This window comes from Lates calcarifer, linkage group LG13 (assembly GCF_001640805.2).
Source record: "Lates calcarifer isolate ASB-BC8 linkage group LG13, TLL_Latcal_v3, whole genome shotgun sequence".
In the NCBI taxonomy this organism is placed as follows: Eukaryota; Metazoa; Chordata; class Actinopteri; family Centropomidae; genus Lates; species Lates calcarifer.
In genome coordinates, this window is record NC_066845.1 from 16,135,114 (window position 1) to 16,155,718 (window position 20,605).

At 39.3% G+C, this 20,605-nt stretch overlaps 1 protein-coding gene across 7 annotated transcripts in view; it reads left to right on the top strand.

Annotated features, from left to right (window-relative positions):
* The window catches only part of pbx3b (pre-B-cell leukemia homeobox 3b), a 58,273-nt gene extending 43,942 nt beyond the window's left edge, over window positions 1–14,331 (top strand). For 2 of the 7 annotated variants that reach the window (XM_018669497.2, XM_051075223.1), the window contains 9 exons: window positions 1,170–1,411; window positions 2,377–2,567; window positions 3,606–3,741; window positions 4,550–4,579; window positions 8,576–8,741; window positions 9,333–9,410; window positions 9,854–9,966; window positions 10,826–10,915; window positions 12,612–14,331. In XM_018669497.2, the coding sequence (XP_018525013.1) occupies window positions 1,170–1,411; window positions 2,377–2,567; window positions 3,606–3,741; window positions 4,550–4,579; window positions 8,576–8,741; window positions 9,333–9,410; window positions 9,854–9,966; window positions 10,826–10,915; window positions 12,612–12,704 (1,139 nt within the window). In that variant the 3' untranslated portion in view covers window positions 12,705–14,331. The remainder of the gene's footprint in view (window positions 1–1,169; window positions 1,412–2,376; window positions 2,568–3,605; window positions 3,742–4,549; window positions 4,580–8,575; window positions 8,742–9,332; window positions 9,411–9,853; window positions 9,967–10,825; window positions 10,916–12,611) is intronic. The other 5 variants (XM_018669501.2, XM_018669499.2, XM_051075224.1 and 2 more) reach the window with 5 other exon arrangements.
* The last annotated feature ends 6,274 nt before the right edge of the window (window positions 14,332–20,605 follow it).

Below are 20,605 nucleotides of genomic sequence, written 5' to 3' on the forward strand. Positions count from 1 at the left end.
TACAATATGATGTGTTTCCTAATTTTTTTTTTTTCCAGGCTGTGTTTATGAGAGAGATAGAAAAAGAAAAAGGGGTGTTTTTCTCTCTAGTATTTACTCCTGTGGATGGTGTGCAGGGTCAGTCGGTCAAAGCGTGGTAAAAGGGCTTCTCTGATTGCATGCCTACTGGCTGACACAATAGAGCCACTAATCTTCTTATTTAGAATCCAGAGGCTGGCCATATCTTAATGAAGCTGTAATGAGCTGTTGAAAATCCCTGAATTGCGAGAGGGATTATTGAATTGAAACAACTCTGGTAATCATAACGTTCGAGTAGCCACTCAGTATTTACTGCCCATTGAGCCACATTTTTATCCACTTATTAGACCGGATTGCTTGAGCTTGTTTTTGTTGTAATTCTGACCCGCAGTGTTTTTTTGTTTGTTTACTCTCTGTGCAGCCCAGCATTGCGGTTGCATTGCCAATGCATCCAGGTGCGCACGTATGCTATCTGCTGGGTGATTATGACTTGCTGACAGACTGGCGAGACAGAAATAAACAGCAGGATCTGAGAACAAAAACAGGATTCATGAATGAGTGCTTTACATAGAATTGTCTCTGCTCTCATTTTGCTGTATGCAGATTTTTATGTCACCAGCACATTTTTTATTACTTCTCATAGTACTGCAAAATCGGGACTATAATATAATACAAGATCCAAACCTCATAAGCAAATAGGAATGAGGAAAACAATAGTTACTTTCTGGAGTTCACAGCATTCACTGTGCCAAAGACAGAGACACTTACTAGAGGTATAGTTTTCTGTTTAGCATCCTTTCACAGAGTAGAAGTGCCACTTCACCATTGAGCATTTGTCAGTTTATGGATGTTGCTGTCATGTCAGCCTTCTCGTACACACAGTGTGCAGCGCAGTGTGTAAATAAAAGAGAACAGGCATAGACATGGGCGACAGGAACACAGCACATACACAGAAGGCACCCAGTGCATACCTGCAGGGGAAACATCACACTATAGCAGACTACGCAGGCAGACATAATGCTTTTAATTGCACTTAACAATTCAGTCTGGGCCTATTCGATCTGTTTTATTTTTCAGTATTATTATTAGTCTTAACATGGCCCCCTCCTCCCCCCACCCCACCCCATGTCCCTGTTTGTGTGTCACTGCAGGTCTCAGCATCCGCGGCGCCCAGGAGGAGGACCCCCCAGACCCCCAGCTCATGCGTTTAGACAACATGCTGCTCGCGGAGGGCGTGGCAGGACCAGAGAAAGGTGGCGGATCTGCTGCTGCCGCAGCTGCAGCCGCGGCCTCGGGCGGGGCGGCCGACAACTCCATTGAACATTCCGACTACAGAGCCAAACTCACCCAGATCAGACAGATCTACCACACAGAGCTGGAGAAGTACGAACAGGTGAGGAGGAGTCTTTAAAATCCCCCAGGTTAAAATCAACTCAAGACTTCCTCAAGATGCATTTTTTTTTTCACCATCAAAAGGTTTAAATAACAATGTGACTACCAGCCTCTTGAAATTTCAGTTTGCTTTCAAATGGAGCCATTGATTTGAATATGATATTTCACATTACTTCAGAACACCCAGAACTGCTTATTCCCTGCATTAGCAAGAAAATTGCAGAGAATATGTGTGATGGAGGAAAATGTGTTACCAGCTTGGAAACAAATTGCAGTATTATTCACTGTGTTGTAGCTGATTATAGAGATCCAAAGGAGTGTCTTAGTCATCTGTGTTAAATGAAAGTATGATCAGCTCCTTCACCTAGCACTTTGAGCCTGCCATTAAACACAGAGGCATTATGGGTGAAAATAGAAGGTGTAACAGTGATGCCTCAGCAAGCCACTGAGGTAAATTAGTCTAATTTACTCCGTGCTCTCTGAGAGAGGAGGTGGGTACGTGGGGGCACACAACACTTCGCCTGGAGTAAATGCATCTTTCTTAAGGGTGTTTCCAGGTTTTAATTATCTAAATGTAAATACTTAACGAATTTTACTCAGAGTAATGAGCTAAAGTGTGCACTACGTAAATGAGTTATTCTAATTAATCATGTATGAACTACTGGTTTAACGAAAAGCTGTTTAAATTCACTCTGCATTAGGGCCAAGCCAAATTGCAAATCTGCATTTATATTCAAAGATGACTTCACCTACTATGTCATCAAAGTAATATATAAACAGCACATTCAGTTAAAGCTTTTAACAAAAAGTGCTTGCATGTAATGAACTTGTTTCCTTTATGAAAAATGTGTGTAACTTTAGAATATCAGTCAAAGAGGTTTTGTGTACTCTAAAAATCTCACCGCTGTGACTTGGGACATTTACAGAACTCACTTTGGCTGTTTTTGTCTCTCTGTCTCCTGGCAGGCATGTAACGAATTCACTACCCATGTGATGAACCTGCTGAGGGAACAGTCTCGCACGCGGCCCATCTCTCCCAAAGAGATTGAGCGCATGGTGGGAATCATCCACCGCAAGTTCAGCTCCATCCAGATGCAACTGAAACAGAGCACCTGTGAGGCTGTCATGATCCTGCGCTCCAGATTCCTCGATGCCAGGTCAGTGGATTGTGTGTGTTTGTGTGTAGTGTATATTCCGTATATGTGTGCATGTGTGTATTTGGTATCTAGAAACTTTTACTGCTTCCATATGACCCATATAGGCAAATCCAGTGGGCGAGGTCATTTTTAGACTGTGTGCAGGTCTCAAGTTAGTTTTTTCTCCCCACTTTTCTGGCACAGCACACAGTATGAGCACTGCAGAGATGCATGATTTTAATTATGTCCATGTTCCACGCATTATCCATTTCCAAGACAATCATACCCTCACACCTGAGAGCAGTTATGACCAAATGAAATGGGGACCGAGTCATGTGTAATGGATGGAGGGGAGGTCATCAGCAGGTGTTGTGGATTACTCTAATCACTAACAGTGTGGTGCAGTGTGGAGCTCTGCAGAGAGCGGCACAAGTTCGGGGCCAAACAAGCCAAGTGGAAGCACATTTGCTGCCCACTGCCTGTGTGAAGCGCAGTAAACAAGGCAAAATAAGCAAATGCTCAACAACATGATAAGTAGTGCCCTTGGGAGGGAAGGGGACCCAGATCTAGTTAGAGTTTGCTTGTTTCTACTGGAGATCCCTGGGGCTGTGGCACTTCAGGAACAATGCTCAACTGTGCATGCCGTGATTTCTATAATGTACCAAGATGCACTCCGACTGGGCTTTGCGCTCCATCACCAAGCCCACCCATCCGCTGCACTAAACTCTACACATTACACGCTTGGACTGGAGATTGGAGACCAACAGACCAAATTAAACATTGTATGTGTTTTGTGACTGTGTGTTTGTTTGTATGTATGTGTGTGTGTGTGTGCTTGTCAGTTTATTGGTCAGAGTCTGGTCTTCTGTGTGTTGACGGGACTCTTGGAGCAGGACACGATATTCTGCTCCTGAGGGGCCCTTAGAGCCCATTCCTCATTATTTTCACCATTTATGTGTGAGATTGATTGTGCAATTTGTGCGATCCAAATGGATGAGTTAATGCTGGTTCCCACTAATAGGCTTGCTCGGCCTTTCTCTCGTTTTGCTCCCCACTCAGGCGGAAAAGGAGAAACTTCAGCAAGCAGGCGACAGAAATTTTGAACGAATACTTCTACTCGCACCTCAGCAACCCGTATCCGAGCGAGGAGGCTAAAGAGGAGCTGGCCAAGAAGTGCAGCATCACAGTTTCCCAGGTGGGTAGTGCTCATCTGACAGTAGCTGGTGGGTAATCAGGGTGGGAAAGGCTAAAGCCTAGAGGGATAGTTACCGTAGGTCACACCACCAAGACACAATGTCCTTAGCTAACCTTGACATTGTGACTGCCTAATGATGCTTCAGTCAAGGCTGGTCCCAGTCAGTCAGAGCAGGGCCACAGGGAGGGGAGGCCTATATCATCTTGGCCTCAATCAAAGCACTATGCTGTCCTTCCTTAGCACCCCCCCCAAATGCTGGGTCCCCTGCCATTTTTCCCTCTCATTCCCATCCACCATGTGTGCTCCCTCTGTTGCTTGGTCAGTCGCTCAGGTCATAAGCTGGGGAAGAAAAAATGGCATCATCCATTACTTTAAGAAAAGCAGTTAAAGTCTGGTGCTTCAAAACACTGGGTGATACAGGGTATTTATTTGTATGTTTGCTGTTCAAGTGACCTTCCAGGACTCTGCTAATTCACAGTTATATTTTAGATTTAAAGATGCGACTTTCCCACTTTATATATGAGCATAGCCTCCCTGTTGGGTAAACCTGAAGGCAATATCTCTCACACCTAACCCCCACATCCAAAGTATTATTATCCTGTGTTCTTTTTCTGCTATGATTGTGACTAGATTTTTCATACTCTATTGTTCTATGGTTGTCCTCATGAGACACAATATCAGAGAAACATGAATCTATACAATAATCTGCAGTGTTTTTTTTCTGTGTGGGGAGGGGGTGTTGAGGGGTATATTGAGTGTAGTCATGAAGAGTCAGATACTGTAAAAGCCCATTCTTTTTTGCCTTCAGGGGGTGGGAAGCACCATCACAGTATCACAGGTATGTCATAACTTCTCCTGATCCACTGTTTTCATTTTTTTGTATCTCCTTTGTTTATGTATGTAATAGCCTCACAGTTTGCCACTGCACAGAAACCTCCCTCCCTCACACTACTGGATCAATGCTAATGTTATCATAAACTATAGTATTTCAAGTTTAAATTTACATTTTCTAAAATAGTGGATACAAATTTGCAGCATTTACATCCTACCTTTAAGTCACACGAGAACACAGACTATCTTTGATTGATCCATATTGTTACACTACACCCATGTTATCACCATATTATGTGTACAAATGTGTCACATGAAATTTTTTACTTTTTGGCTATTGTTTACCACATTATTTATTTATTTATTTATTTTTTGTTTGTCGTAGAGCGTTGACTAATTGTGTGGTCTTTGGAATCTTCAAACTGCACTCTTGAGTTTACTTTACCCCACACCCCACCCGTGATCACTGTGTTGCTTTATAGCGGTTAAAGAATGGCCGCTGACCCTCCACAAATGGAACTCCACTCTGTTTTCTGAGTGCTACGCAAAACAGGCCACCCTACCATTTCCCATGAGAACAAATCAGTCTGTGCAGAAATTAGAGGGCTTTTAAAAAATTCACTTGAACTCTTCCCAGGCCCCATTTGTGCCGTGCTCCTCCACGAGCAGAGGCCATGGCAGACATTCTTACTGACTTATTCTTAGTGCTTTGGCTCATTTTAAGCGAGTAACAAAGTCAGATGCTCGACATGATGCTGAGGACACCATAAGTGTGTTATCCCTCACCCTGGTGTCTCGAGCAGCTTCGCTGTGGCCACACTGAGTGCTCAGCTAAGTAATTTTTCCAACCCCCCTCCCCCCAAAAAAACCCTTTTTTTCTGGTGCTTTGTTGATTGCACAAGCAGTTCATTAAGTAAAAACCATCCATTGTGAATGGTATGCCAATATCAGTCCACAGCTTTGCTCAATACATCATCGCTGACGAAACACCCTGCATCATTTTAGCAGGGATCATTTCAAATGGTTCGCAAAGAGCAAAGCTTCTTTACCTCACAAGATATCTGCATTTCAATTCTAGTGTTTTGCTCATATTTGAACGCCACAGTGATGACCTCAGATGAACGAAAAAAAAGAATGTATACATTAATTTGATTAATACTGAATCCTGCTTGTTTATAGCAAATAGCTAAAGTGCAATGAGCTACTGACATCGCTAAGTGTGGCTCTCTAAATGCTGCCTTTTGTCATTTTGCATGCGCCATGCTGGGCTCCTGAATGAAGGCATGGGATTGGATGGCTGTTTGTGTCAGGGATTACAGAGACTATATTTGCTATAATGTGTGTAAACTGTCTAACATTTGAGGCAAATTCCAGCACAAAACTTCTTTTACATTACATACCTTTGCAGGCATCTTTCTGCTGAAGGACACTTCTCAATATTTCAGATTATAGTGAATTTAGAGTTGAGTTGTTATTCAATATTGATGCAGCCTGTATTATTGATGGTCTCACAGCTAGCAAGACCACCTTTGTATTTGTTATTTAAGACTTAGGGCATTATGACCTCAGATATATTGAGATCATAGATAGATCATGCATTGCTGTACATCGACCAGCGAGGAGTATTGACCTGAAATAGGGTGAAATAGTTTGAATTATTAACTACCGCTCCACACGCCTCTCTAGTGGGCAGCAATGAAGGCAACGGTATCGTGTTCTTGCAAGGAGTCTGCATGGTCATTATACAATCGCTGCCTTTGAGGCTGCTGATGTCAGGTAATTCAGCCTCACAACCTGGTTCTCACCACACATAGGAGTCAATTGAATGCATGGCCTGCCACGAGATAAAAGGGAATTAGTTCTGTAGATTGGGTTGTGCTCCACACCTTACAGTGGCGTGCATTTGTTCAATATTTAGCTGAACCTGAGAATCACTAAAGCCAGAGTTCAGTGGGCAGGAGAGAAATGTGTGTGCAGAATGGAGAAAGGTGGTGTAAAGTCTGGAGGATTTGATGCCAACACTGCTGAGACTGTCCAGGCTTGTAACACCATGTAGTGGTAGAATACAGTCATAACACACTTCATCATGAAGGACATGAGCAGAATACAGAAATAACATGTTTATGTTTGACTGCTGCTGTTTCTTGAAATAATTTTTCTCATTTTACTATAACAATTAGCATGAATCACTGTGAAAAAAAGTAAAACTAGTGTATATCTGCCACTTTCACTCTCAGCTTTCACACTAAATAATACAGTATGTCCTCATGCTCAAAAACTACAACTGACATTTTAATAAATTTAGTTCTTTTTAATGCACTGCATGCATGAACATATTGTTAAATTAAACAGACTGATGAGCTTTAGGAAACATTTCCGATGATTTTCAGGGGGTTTGTGGGCACTTTGTGTGCTGTCTTAAAGAGTGAGAATATTGTATCGTCTTTGGCCCTACAATCCACTATAAGCAGGTTAAGTAAAAAGGATGATGGCCAGGGCTTTCATTGCTTCCAATTAAACCTTGCTTGTTAGTTTAACCTCTAGGTAAACCCATCAAACAATTGATGTCAAGGAAACCCTGCCAACAGTGGGCCTCGCCTGAATGGTCATTAATTTTAATTGCCTAGATATTAAAGATTTAGAGCACAGAGACGTGCAGGATAGAAATGATCTGATGTCCTGCAAATCCAGTCAGTTTTTACGCCACAGCATTGGCGGGCTGCTGGGGATATTAAAATTTAAGCACATGGGTGGAAATTAAATAAAGCGTCATTAGGGGCAGCTGCTCTTTGGCTGGTCCAGCCGTGGGCTGCAGGGCCTGAGAGGGGGGCAGCAGCACAGCGACAAGACACTCTAATTTATAGGACCATTAAAAACAAGCATCATCTCATTATTATTCCACTGTTATTGCAGAGCCAGCATTCACACTTAAGGCTCACCCCTCGTACAACTTTTCAGCGTCTGACTGATGTTGGATGTCATCGTTTCAGTTCAACAAAATTAGCATTTTCCTGCTGCTCTAAATCTGAATATGCCCAATTTCAAACATTAATTCGATCTCAATACTTCCTCATGCCTTTAGAGTTCAATTTTATTTCTGTGAAATATTTGTTTTATTTAAACACATCATCGACTAACAGTGCCACCCCAGTAATCTGTGTTTACTGCTTCATGTCTGCAGGTCTTTACCCTGTAACTCTCGCTCTGATAATTATAAACGAAAGTTGCTTCCAGAATCATTGAGCATGCATGTACATACACACACACACACACACACACACACACACACACACACACACACACACACACACACACAGATGTTTCATAACTGTATTAATGTTTTGTTATTAAGCATTAAAGTACAACTATTAAAGAAGGGCAAGTGTTTATGTAGATTGGTATGCATGCTGTAATTAGTATTAGTGTCAGTATTTTAATCAAATGACACAGATATACTGTGTTTTCTCTGTGTAAATTTGACAGGCAGCCTTAAACATTTGCAATATCTTTCCTATGTTAAATGATTGTATGTGTATATTTTGATTTAAATAATTGTACACATGTATTTATATAAGGTGTCAATCATCTAGACTCACTTATCTGGAATCAGTGAGCATTCTTTGGAGGGTAAATTATTAATGTTCATATATTTCACAGAGGGAAATGTCAGAATATATATCCTTAACAACCACCCTTGATATGAGAAACATATATAATACCCTTACTACAGTATCTCAGGCAATAGGAGCCCCTTGTGTTTTAGTTTTGTCAGGAGACAGATCTGAGAGCATGTCATGCTCCCATCCATGAGAAGACACAAGTGCCTCCTGATTATAGCTTAATTAGCTTGTGTACCCGGCGGACATTACTGCAGGGGCTGGGAATTGGGTACTTGATGGACCCAAACATGACATCTTGAAACAATCACACTGCTCAGTGCACGGTGCTGTGGCTGCTTGACGTCTGACTTCTCTGCTCCTCCTCCTTCTGCTCTCCCACACAGGTATCCAACTGGTTTGGCAACAAAAGGATCCGGTACAAGAAAAATATCGGCAAGTTTCAGGAAGAAGCCAACCTGTATGCCGCCAAGACTGCTGTAAATGCAGCACACGCTGCAGCCGCTGCAGTGCAGAACAGCCAGGCCAACTCCCCTACCACACCTAACTCCGGTAGGCACTCCTGCATATAGACAAAAAAAAAAAAAGATATGCCCTCTACCTCAGCCCTTAACCTGCTGCCTACCTGCCTCACTCTCTCATGCACCATTCACACAGGCAAGAGTGACAGGCTCTGCTCCCAGCTTGGGGATCACAGTGTCTCCTGTCTATAAGACAGTTGATGCCAAGCAAACTCATGCATAAAGAGAGCGTTCCTGACTTGTGAACCGAGAACACGTGTATTTTTGGCAAAATAAAAAAGGCAAGAATTCAGAATGATGCCATGGGATTTGTTTTCCCTTGACTTTCTGTCAACTTCCTGTCATTTGTAATGCAATGGTATGTAGTCCCACTGAATGGTAGTGCTTTTTTTTGCTATATAAAGAGAAACATAATTGCTGGGAGCATTTTACCTACAATAATAGACGTATATTAAAATGACATTATTTGCAGATCATATTGACTATGAATCATATAAAAAACCAAGCCTAAAAGGGCATGTTTAGTCCGGTTTAATGAGTAATGTCATGCTGAGTTTGGACTAGGTTGACCTGCGTCGGGATGTGGTAAGCTTATGAAGTGGTCCCTTTTTCTTGCACCCAGGATTCCAGATGAAAGATGAAGAGTTTCAGCTGGATTCTGCAGAGAGCAAAAACACTCTTTTAAGCAACATGTTTACTGGTACTGCTCTTTTCATAAGCTTCTTATTGTCCTTGTCATTTACCATGTGATACCTCCCTGCCAAACTTAGAATGGAAGTAGGTGATGTGGAACAATTGGGAGCTTAAGCGACCAACCACATATAGAACCGGTCCCTTTGTGTCATGTGATTTTCATTTCATCTGTGTCCACCGCATTCAAAAAAAAAAAAAAAAAAAAAGATCCTCTTCAGTCCCTCTGCATATCGTCCTCTTCTGTTTGTTTCTTTGGTTCCCTTCCCTCACCCTTGTAGTTGCTTGCTTTATGGGAGTCTTTATTTAGTGCATCTGTCTGCCTGAGTTGGGTCTGTGTATGCAGACACATGCGTGGTGTGTGTCTGCGTTCTTTGTGCGTGTGCGTGTGTGTCTGTGCTTTCCCTTTATAGCCCTCTCATGTATTTAGCTACTTACATCTTCCCTTTCCAGGTTCTTCAGGTTCTTTTAACCTCCCAAACTCTGGGGACATGTTCTTGAGCATGCAGAGTCTGAATGGGGATTCTTACCAAGGGGCACAAGTCGGAGCCAATGTACAGTCACAGGTAGGATCAACAATCAGGGACAGTTCCTGACTATACCAGTGCAGAGAGCTGTCCTTGTCTTGCCTGTGTACTGAGCCATCCACAGTGCAGTCTGAAGCACATTAAACCAAAAAAACAAACAACAACAAAAAAATAAGAAAAAATATGCTGCTCACGGGAGGGCAGTTTAAATTACCACAGCGAGGCCTCCAGTAACCTCAGATTGACTCAAGTGTTTACTGACTATTTCGCTTTGGATGGAATATTTTGGCAGCCAAAATATAATCCCACCCCACTGCTATCATGCCACAAAGCAACTTCCTGGTTACTATTCCAAACATTTTGTGAATGCATTTGGCTTTGACTTGAGCTCTTGGGTTGGTATTGGGTTTTTGGTACCGTGTTTTCCCCCCTTTTTTCTGTACTCTATATTGCTATCTTCCTGTCTCATCTTGTTATTGTTTGTTGTTGATGTCCTCCATTTTGTAAGTTTAACGCAGCTGCACAACTGACACACAATCACAACTATGCACTTCTGAAAACAAATCTATGCTTATTCTTGATTACAGAAAAAATAAAAGCTCATTTTGAACAGCCATAGCACATGTTACGTTATTGTCACTTATGCTTTTGTTTTTGTTTATTATTTCATAGCCTCTATATAGAATGTAATAGATTAGAGCATGCTAGTAATTTTTTTTCATTAGAAAATCTATTAGCTGTGTTACAAATCTGGTTAGCACATTTGCTGTCTCAGAAGTCCCCTTGTGATTTCACACTAGTCAGTATCTGTTGCTTCACTGAGCATGTTTACAGTTAGTGTCGAACTGCTGCAAGACACCCAGTTGACCAGCTTGTCCACCTTGTCTGTCCCCCTCAGGTGGATACCCTGCGCCATGTTATCAGTCAGACGGCAGGATACAATGATGCTCTTGGGGGCAACACGATGTATAGTCCACATGGCTTAAATGTAAGTAGAGGTGTTATTGGTTACACATGTAGATTATTGTTGAGACAAAAGCAGTGTGGAATTAGTTTCTGCTGTTTTTTTTTTTTTATCATCGTGCTTATATTTGTAATTACATCTAATGAAGGTACAGTCCATCATATTGCATTACACACATGGTAGATACAGAGAGACACAAAGCTGCATGTGTGTTTTTGTCACTTTCTCACCTGATATGAACAAAAGTTGAATTTGATAAAAACACATTACCCAGCAGGGGAATGAAACTCCCAGTTTACTTCAGTACACATGCTTTAATACTTTGTTTGACTTACACAAAAAAAGGATGAAAAAAAAACTTCCTTTCACTCCACAGTATCTGTTGCATTTTAGCTGTTTTGAAAGGCTTCACAGAATTTTCCATAGCCTTATCTTCATGATAAAATATGATCATGTGATCGCCCGCAGCCCTTTCCAGACATGAATTCCATCTTCCCTGATGAGATTTGATATGGCGCCTTTTTGTAAAGCAGCGCATAATCTGAAGCTATCAGAGTAAAGATTAATTTCGTTGATGAGAGACGATGAAGAGAAAAAGAGAGAGAGAGGGAGAGAGAAATACTATCAGACAGCTCTCTCTCTCTACAATATATCAGAACCTCAGTATTTGCTCTCTTTATATTGTTATGCCTGTTGGGTAAAATGCACGCATATTCAGTCTAATACTATTGAAAGCTTAAGCATCAGAAATAAGGTATTACATTTACAGCAGTGTTACTGGAAATTTAAAAAAAGATGTCTGTGCGAAAAAATTAACACATTTCATGTAAACAAATGGTGGCGGCTGTTGCCAGCATTCACTGCTTGTGGTGTCATTTTGGCTTTGCTGAAGCCTTATTGCTATAAGCTCTTTAGACATGTCAACTCCTCACAGGATCAAGTGTGTTTTCACTTTCTCACAAGGTTTCTCACTTCCATGTGCAGTGTAGACCTGTGCCTACCGGCTCACCAGAGCTCAGTATGATCCCTACTAGAAACAGCAACTGATGGCACTGAACAACCTCAACATGTGAAAAAAAAGGAGAATCAGAACAATAAAGAAGAACAGGAATAAAATATTTTTGAAGAAGTTGAATTTTGGTAAAGCTTCTATTTTGTAGCAGCAACCCTGAAAGTGCCTTCTAGATGTATTAGCATAGACTAACCTTTAGCTTTGTTGGTAGTGACGTAGAGGGATCCAGTAAAGGCTAGGTCATGCCTGGAGCAAAGCAAAGTCAGGCTGGCTAAGACTGGCTCTCTTGGAGAGGCCCTGCCCTGTCACTTCCACTCAGCTCTCCCCACCTCACCCGGCCCGAGCCCTCCCTCTTCCTGACTGACAGGAGAATATGTAGCGACAAGCTGTCGTCCGCTGCTGGAATCTGCTTAGACACTGATTTCGGGTACTGCTCCCATTGGTCGGGACATGAGGCAAATTTGTTTCCAACAGTCTCTCTGCTGATGCTACTGTATTTCAAAGAATGCTCAGAGTCCAGACTAATCACACAGCATCAGTGTATGTGCAACATTTTAATAGCAGCTGACACATTAGGGTAACCTATCAGTTTTGTTCTGTTCCTTTCCATTTCAGGGGTGTTGTGTTACATTTTGGGTATAAAATTGTACCAAGCTCATGTTGCAGAGATCGTGATTGTAATCTCAACCTCTCCCATTTGTGTCCCAGGCTAATGGGGGATGGCAAGATGCAACGACTCCGTCTTCTGTAATATCTCCGACAGAAGGACCTGGAAGTGTGCACTCCGATACCTCGAATTGATCCGCTATTAATGCATCTTCGCCTCAAGCTGGGCATGGACTTTTTAACTGGCTGACCAACTGCAGAGGATATTAAAAAAAAAATGTCACAACAAGATTTGTTTTCCTGTACCTTAAAATTTCCCAGAACCATGCCACACAAAATTAACATCTTCCATCACAAACACCGAGTGTTTCCTGATTGTTCAATGTTTTCGTTCTGTCTTCATAAATCAACCGTAATCACCATGCCCTTTTTTGTTTGTAGTAGGAGTAAGCACACACACACATGTACAAATAGAAAACAGCCCTCAGATGTTACTCAGTAAACTTTCAGGATAATTATCTTCTCTGAACTCAAAATACTGGATGACACTTGTGTATTTAACGTGACATTTTTATGACATTTTAAATGCCCATTTGTTTGATTCTTGATTTAATTACCACTCTCCATTTTGATAATTGGGTTCTCTTTCAGTTCTTACAATACATAGATTAAAGCAGCTGTTTTCTTTGACTGTAATGTGCTCGCAATCTTGTCCGGCAACTCAACAATGCTACTGTTGACAGCTCAATGGCAGCTTTGTAGTTCCTTTCAAGATTTATTTTCGCCTTACAGCCGTGTACATTAGTACAAGGGAATGACTATTCAAACTCTGGAACATAAAGAAGTGTAATTGATTGCTTGACTATAACATGACACCATTCCATATTTTATAATTTGATGTTTAGTATGTACATATGTAAACATTTTTTTCTTTTTGTACTGCTTATGGAAATCAACAAATCCCCCACAGTAGATCATTCCTTCATGGCACAAGAGCAGGCCCCCATTACACAGGAAAAGTTGTACATAATATAGCTAAAGAGTAATTATACACCCCACCAATCAATCCACAGCTTTATTACCTCATTCCAATCCATAGAAACCAATAATTTCCAACTTTTCTGTAGCTTAGAGTGCTCACTTACTACCTCTAAACAATATCACCACCATTGTTTCTTTTGCCCTTATTTAATGTTTTTATGTAGTTATTTTGATTACATCTTGTAACACTGTAAACTCTTCATTCTCTATGTAATCTAATGTATATTTTAATCTTTTAATAAAATGCTGTTGCTGTACTGCAACTTAAAATGACAAAAATAAAAAAAATGAAAATGATAACAATATTAATACCATGAAAAATAGACGGGGAGTGCGTGGGGCGGGATGAAGAAGTTGTTGGTCTGTGACTTTTACGAGGGGAGGGCGGGGGGTGCGATGAACATTGTTGATAAATTAACACTAAACAGTAAAACTGTTGTAAATACTGAAGAAAAAAAACATTTTGAATGTTGCTCATCTTGTTACTAAATCATGCAAAAAAAAGAAGAAAAAAATCACTATAAAAACTGTAATGCATAGAGGTTTCAGTATTCAGAACTGTAAATTTCCAGCTCTGTTCAACAGGGTTCAAGACTTCTTTTCTCTTTTTTCTATTGTATGTGATTCTGAAACTGAAAAGTCATGACAAATGATTTGTGGCAGTGATTCTAATGTATTAAAGATGTTTAGTGTTACTTTCTAACCAGACTACACCCTGGACTGAAAAGTCTTCCTTGTGGTAGTTGTGTAATTTCAAACATGAATAAACCTTTTGCTTTCATGACAGAAAGGTGTGTTTCCTTCATGTTTGTTGAGTCAGTATGAAAAGCTTTCTTCATCGTAAACTAACAATAAAGCACAGATTCTAATAGAGGGGTCCTGCACGTATCCACTAATATTAACTTCAGCCTCTCATTACAATTTATTTTTTTATTTAAGAATATCAAATATATATTCATACAAAATGTAATAATTACAAGTAATTAATTCATCATTTGCATTCAGTGATTCCTGCACATATAAGCTCTGCACAAGGCCTTTGCTCTCATTTCATATGGTAGGGAGAAGGTAAAGACTTAACCTGGTTTGCAGCTACTGTGGAGCTGACATGGTTAGTGCAATTAACTGAAATGTCAGGCACTTCTAATTCAGGCTATTTTGTCTGTCTGTTGTGGAAAGGCTGCCTTAATGGATCATTGGTTACCAATTCCACATGGAAATTGACATCCATTTATTCTCATTTTCTCAGCAGAGTTCTTCATCCCTGTCTTCCTCCTGTGCTCATGTCCAGTGTTTGTGTCTCTCAGTCATGGGCCCTCCTGGATTTTACAGAGTAAATACAGAGTGTGTGTACACTGCTACAAATAGATGAGCTAATTTAATACTTGTGTGTGTGTGTGTGTGTGTGTGTGTGTGTGTGTGTGCACATGTCATTGTTTTGATTTCAACATATGAGTGTAGATAGACAAGGAAAAAGAGAAGAGAGATGTTAACAGCATAGCATGAGTTTAATTTGAGTGCAATGCACAGACGGCTTCCCGGGAGAGCATATTTGTCCACTCAACCAGTGCAGAACTTCATTGAACACCTTTCTCTGGAAATCATATCTTTATCTTGATATTCCACACCCGTGCCACGGATTTCAAAATGCACGGAGATCCTTTTTGCATAGCAGTTTGAGTTTTAAAAATAACGTTGCCTTTGAGGTAAATCAAAAAAGAAGCTTTATGGGTTTTTAAAACTGCTTTGCTTGCCACTATTTTTCTTATGATTATTAATAAAGATTGGATTCTGCTTGAGGGATATTTTTGCAGCATGTCACTGTTGTTTTCTTGAACATTTAGTGCATCTACACAAGCTAGTTTAGACTATTCTTTTCTGATAAAATCAGAGTGTGCATATGCATATGTACAATACCTCATGAAAGCATTTGGAGTTTGAAGTCCAGTCCTGCTGTACCCATTTGGATAACAATGTATTTGCTCATTCTACCTTTACAAATAGATACATTTGCCTCCTCATGACTTCAACTATTGGATTTTAAGTACTGCACTCAGCAAAATTGGCCCCAGAACCTTTTGAATAAAGAAGTTACATTTTCTGAAATTATGCCTATTAGAGATTTTTCTAAGGTTCATTAAAGACGACATTTTCTAAGTAAAATTCACTGTGAAAAGCATGCATCATTAAATATGGAAATCCAGAATTATATTAGCAATATGCACCAAGCTCGTGCCAATTAAATTAGAGAAAGATATCATTTATATTATTAAGGTAGAGTTCATATTAGATTAAGTATAAAATGTAATTCTTTCACAGTTTGATTTATTGCTTATAGTGCATTGTTCACAGACCCATGTTATACCATATTTCAATAGAGAGATTGTTTATATTAAAATGTAAAACGCTGTAATTGCATCACACTATTGCTAAATTAAATTGGTAGGAGGTTCAAACAGAAATTCATAAGCTAGAATATATCTATTTTTCATTCTGAAATGTGACTCTATATATGCACAGTGTTGTTCACATAGAACCCCTTAAAACATGATGTTTGCAGCTACTTTGTTGTTCACTTTAGAGTTGATGGAGAAAATGTGTACTTTCTGTAAGCCTTAGGAATTTGATTCCAGAGAGTAAAACAAATTAGTCTAAGTTGAGTCCAAGACAATACGCAATAATGTTGTAGCTTTGATCAAAGATTGGGACAGTATGAGGAAAAATAGAAACCTAATAGATCATAATTCATTGGGAAGCCATTAGGAGACTTTTCCAGAAAGAAGGGTCCAGTTCAAGCTGATTTTAATTAATATACAACAGCTGATACATTTTATGTGCATGCAATCACCATTGATTAATTGCGGATGATCAAACAATTAAGCTTACCTAATGCATCTGACTTAAAAACAGAACACAAATCACAGCAATATCCAAAGAGCAGAACTGAGGAGGTAGATTAAGTGTTCACAGTCACTGTACTGTTGAATATTTAGGATTAGCAATGTGACATAACTGAACAATAAAAAGTCTTGGGTGTAATAGTAGCATAGGTCTTCAGTGTGTGGTGGGTATTGGAAGTGACAGGATTTAGCTCTCAGGTATTAACATACACTGGTAACTACCTGAACTCTCCCTTTCACATTTCTAAGTACTGTTTAAACATTGAGTAAATGGTTTGTAAGACTTAAATGTAGTTGGATGCATGTATGAGAGCAAATGTTCATTATTTGTCAACAATAATAATTTTTTATTACAACTGTTTTATTTTATTGCTATACATTGTCATTATTCATATACAGTTATATTTGGTTAAAACTACAGTCTAGTGCATCATTAACAATCTGTTAAATGCGTATGCTAATTAATAATAAACAGAGGAGATTAAAGTCAAGTTTTAACAAAACATTTATCAACTTTAAAGCAACTAGTTTGAACAATTTACTTGCCTAGCAAAAGAGTTGAAAAGAATATGTTTCTATATGAGCATAACAGATCTTTATGATTTATGTCAACTACCAGTAATACAGCAGTGAAAATTACTTAAGTAAGCCATAAGTAACCTGTTTTTAGTAAAATATCAAATGTACCTCTTTAATTTTCAGCGTAAATGGCATCTGAAATGAAAATGTTATTGTCTCAGTGTGATGCTACCATCTAAAATTATGTTTATTGGCTTTATTTTAATTGTAAGTCTAAGTATATTAATGCAGAAAATGTGTTTTCCTTGTATGTTCAAAGGTGTGTTTTCTGTGAACATTTTTAGTTCAGGATTTCCCTGAATTTTGACTCAACAGATCTGCTTAACTTACAAATTCTCCTTTCTGGAATATCTGCTTTAGGTAATAATTTTGCTTTGTCAGAGCTTGCTCCATGAGAAGCTCATAATACCAGAGACATGAGCCTGAGTCGTGTACAGTAGCTTGATTTACTGAGCAGGAGTATAATGGACCAGAGACTGCCTGCACTGATCTCTTCAGCAGCACTGACTTCTATTAAGAGATGAGACCTGAGTGTCCTTTGAGCTTAAAACAGTGGAGTTAATTAACATTTGATCTTATCCCCCCTTACATCTTAAGAAGTTCAATTTCAATTTCATTTTAACCCATTCAACCATTTTGGTGCTCGATGATTGCTTTACAATCGCATATAGCCTCATCTCTGAACTGATGGTGGCTTATCATAGCTTGTTGGGCAAAAGCAGGCATGTGAAGGCTTGTGACAGGAGACAGATGTTTGCCTTACCTCTTAGCAGACGCGTGTCAGCAAGCAAGGGCCTTTGTGCTTCTCAAATATTCTGACACCAAGTCACAAAAAATAGAAAACAGCAGAAAAAACAGCAGCACTATCTGTCTCTCTTTCTCTGTCACATACACACTCTGCACAATAAAAATTCAATAATCGTATCATGTAACTTTATTAAATCAATGGCTGCATTAATTTAAGGTGTAGACCTTTCTAATTTGGCTTCATAAAGACTTCATTACTGAGCCAAATATGTCACCAGTCTCTTAACTGCACAACTTACAAAGCAGGTGAAAGTCACTGAGGCAGATGATAGATGTAGCATATAGTATGGAGCACAGTTTCATATAAAGCCACAAAAGGCTCAAGCATCGCAATATAAAATGATTGTGGTGACAGCTCTTAAATTTGTTTGATCTATAGTGGTGCAGCCTCTGCTTTTGATTAAATTTGGTCCTTTGTGGCCTCATTCATATTTGTTTTTAAGGAACAAATATGTTGATACACGTGCCATTTCTATAAATAAATAAATAATGAAAGAATGTTTTTAGAGGCATGAATATCATACATTAACACAATTCAAACATGGCACCTGGCAACCTGAAAGAAGCTGTACTTGGAAGTAATTCATCTGCTAGTTACATTTAACACTCATACTGAAGAACCAGGAAGCTTTCCATATAAAGTAAAATGTATTTGTTTCACAGCTCGATGCATTGTGTTTTTCTTACTTTTATTAAAACTCAATAACTAAATGTATGACATGCAAACTAACCACAGTACCGTATTGAGCGCACCTAAATATAAGCAGCACCCACTAAATTTAAAAAGGAAAAAAAGTACACACACACACACACATATATATATATATATAATTACCATAACTTTTATATATATATATATATATATATATATATAGGCACTTGTCACGCACTTGTCTATAAGCCACAGGTGTCTACGTTGTAACATGAGATATTTACACATTCACGCTGCCGTCTCCAATGTCTCACTATCGATTCATTGATGCCAAGCTTACATCCAGCAGCTCTATTTCCTTTTTCGACAGCCAGATCGATTGCCTTTAACTTAAAAGCTGCATCATATGCATTTCTTAGTGTGTTTTCCATGATGAGGGTGTGTGCATTAAGCACATTAATTCGAACAGTTTCATTGGTCCACTGTGACCTGTTCGGTATTTCATTGGTCTGATATGACGAGGCTAAATGTTTTGCCGGCATGAAGTTCGTCAGCCCGTAAAAATCTATAAATTAGCTGTATCATTGTTTAAGCCGCAAGGTTCATAGCGTGTGAAAAAAGTAGCGGCTTATAGTCTGGAAATTATGGTAATTAACTAATTAATTAATTACAATTAACAAATTCTAACATTATAAAAATAGCTGGTAATGACTTTTAATGGAATAGAGCAAATAAATAATAAATAAAAAATATCAGTTTTATTTCACAGGGAAAGTTGTATGAATTTTTTGTTATTGTTTAAGTTACTTAAAGGTCCCCTGTGCAGTTTTTGACCACTAGTTGCGCTATGGAGCAATGTTAGTATGAATTGGTCCCTGTATTGTTTGCATTGTGCACTTACATGAAGGTGCACATGCACACAGCTAACACTATTTACAGCTGATCAACAGTAATGCAATACACACACACACACACACACACAAAGGCAGTGAAAAAGAAGACTGTCGCTTTCACAATTGTTAAAGGAAATTAATTCAATGCATTTTTTAGACCTCAAGCATGCACACAGTGCATTTTGGTGCGAAACACTGAGTGTAAATATAACTTTTGATAGGCACCTGTAATGTGCACATCATGGTATTTGAGCATTTGACACTATGTATTACTGCCATTGTCACGTTATCTTTCAATACTATAGTTTAAAATACAAACCATGACTAACTGCATGTAACACTCTATACTCACTGTTCTCTATATGTCTTGTATAGTGTTTTCTAAAGAAAACTCAAGGACAACATTTCTGGAAGGTCGTGGGTATTACCTGTGAATTGTTGGTGTTGGTGCAGTATGTCAGTGTGTGCAGTATGTCAGCCAAGACAGAGCAAGCCCATGGACGATTGTATAACTGTTAAGAGGGATGGAAAATGCTTGATTAGATTGGCAGGGCAAGGTAAAATGAATGCTGAATCAAGGGTACACCCTAAATCTGTGCTTGGGCAATGGCCGTGGCAAGAAGGATGATCCTGTGACTTATAAGAATGGGACACTAAAATATCTGTGTATTGAGGGCACCTAGTGGAAAAAATAATGTACCATTGGAAATAAGGTAGGTGCTCTGGGAATTTGGATTTTGCTGGATTCCTTGAGACAGTGTTTGCCCCTTTTTTGCCTATCAGGAAATATACAGAATATTGATTATTAATTTAAGAAAAATATTTTAACTGGTGGTATATAGTGATCAATTTTTACTCTTCAAAATTAGTCCACATCATATTCAATACATGCATTATTTATCAATGTGCGTAGGCTACGTATGATTGTGTGACTTTGCACATAATACCAAAGATGCACCTCAAAGGTATAAATTATGACACATTAATTCAGTGTCTTACATTTAAATGCCATCCAAGATTTTGTCACATATCTTCTTCTCTCTCCCAGTCTTTCTTGTCTCTGTCTCCTTGTTTTTGCTTGGATGTATATCCTGACATCCAAAAACAAACGATCCTGTTGTCAACATCTGGAAAAAAGATGAAGCGGCCGAACCAATTTGTTATTCAAGATTAGGCAAGTGGGTCATTGACTAAGTATACCAGACAACAGACTAAATTCATTTA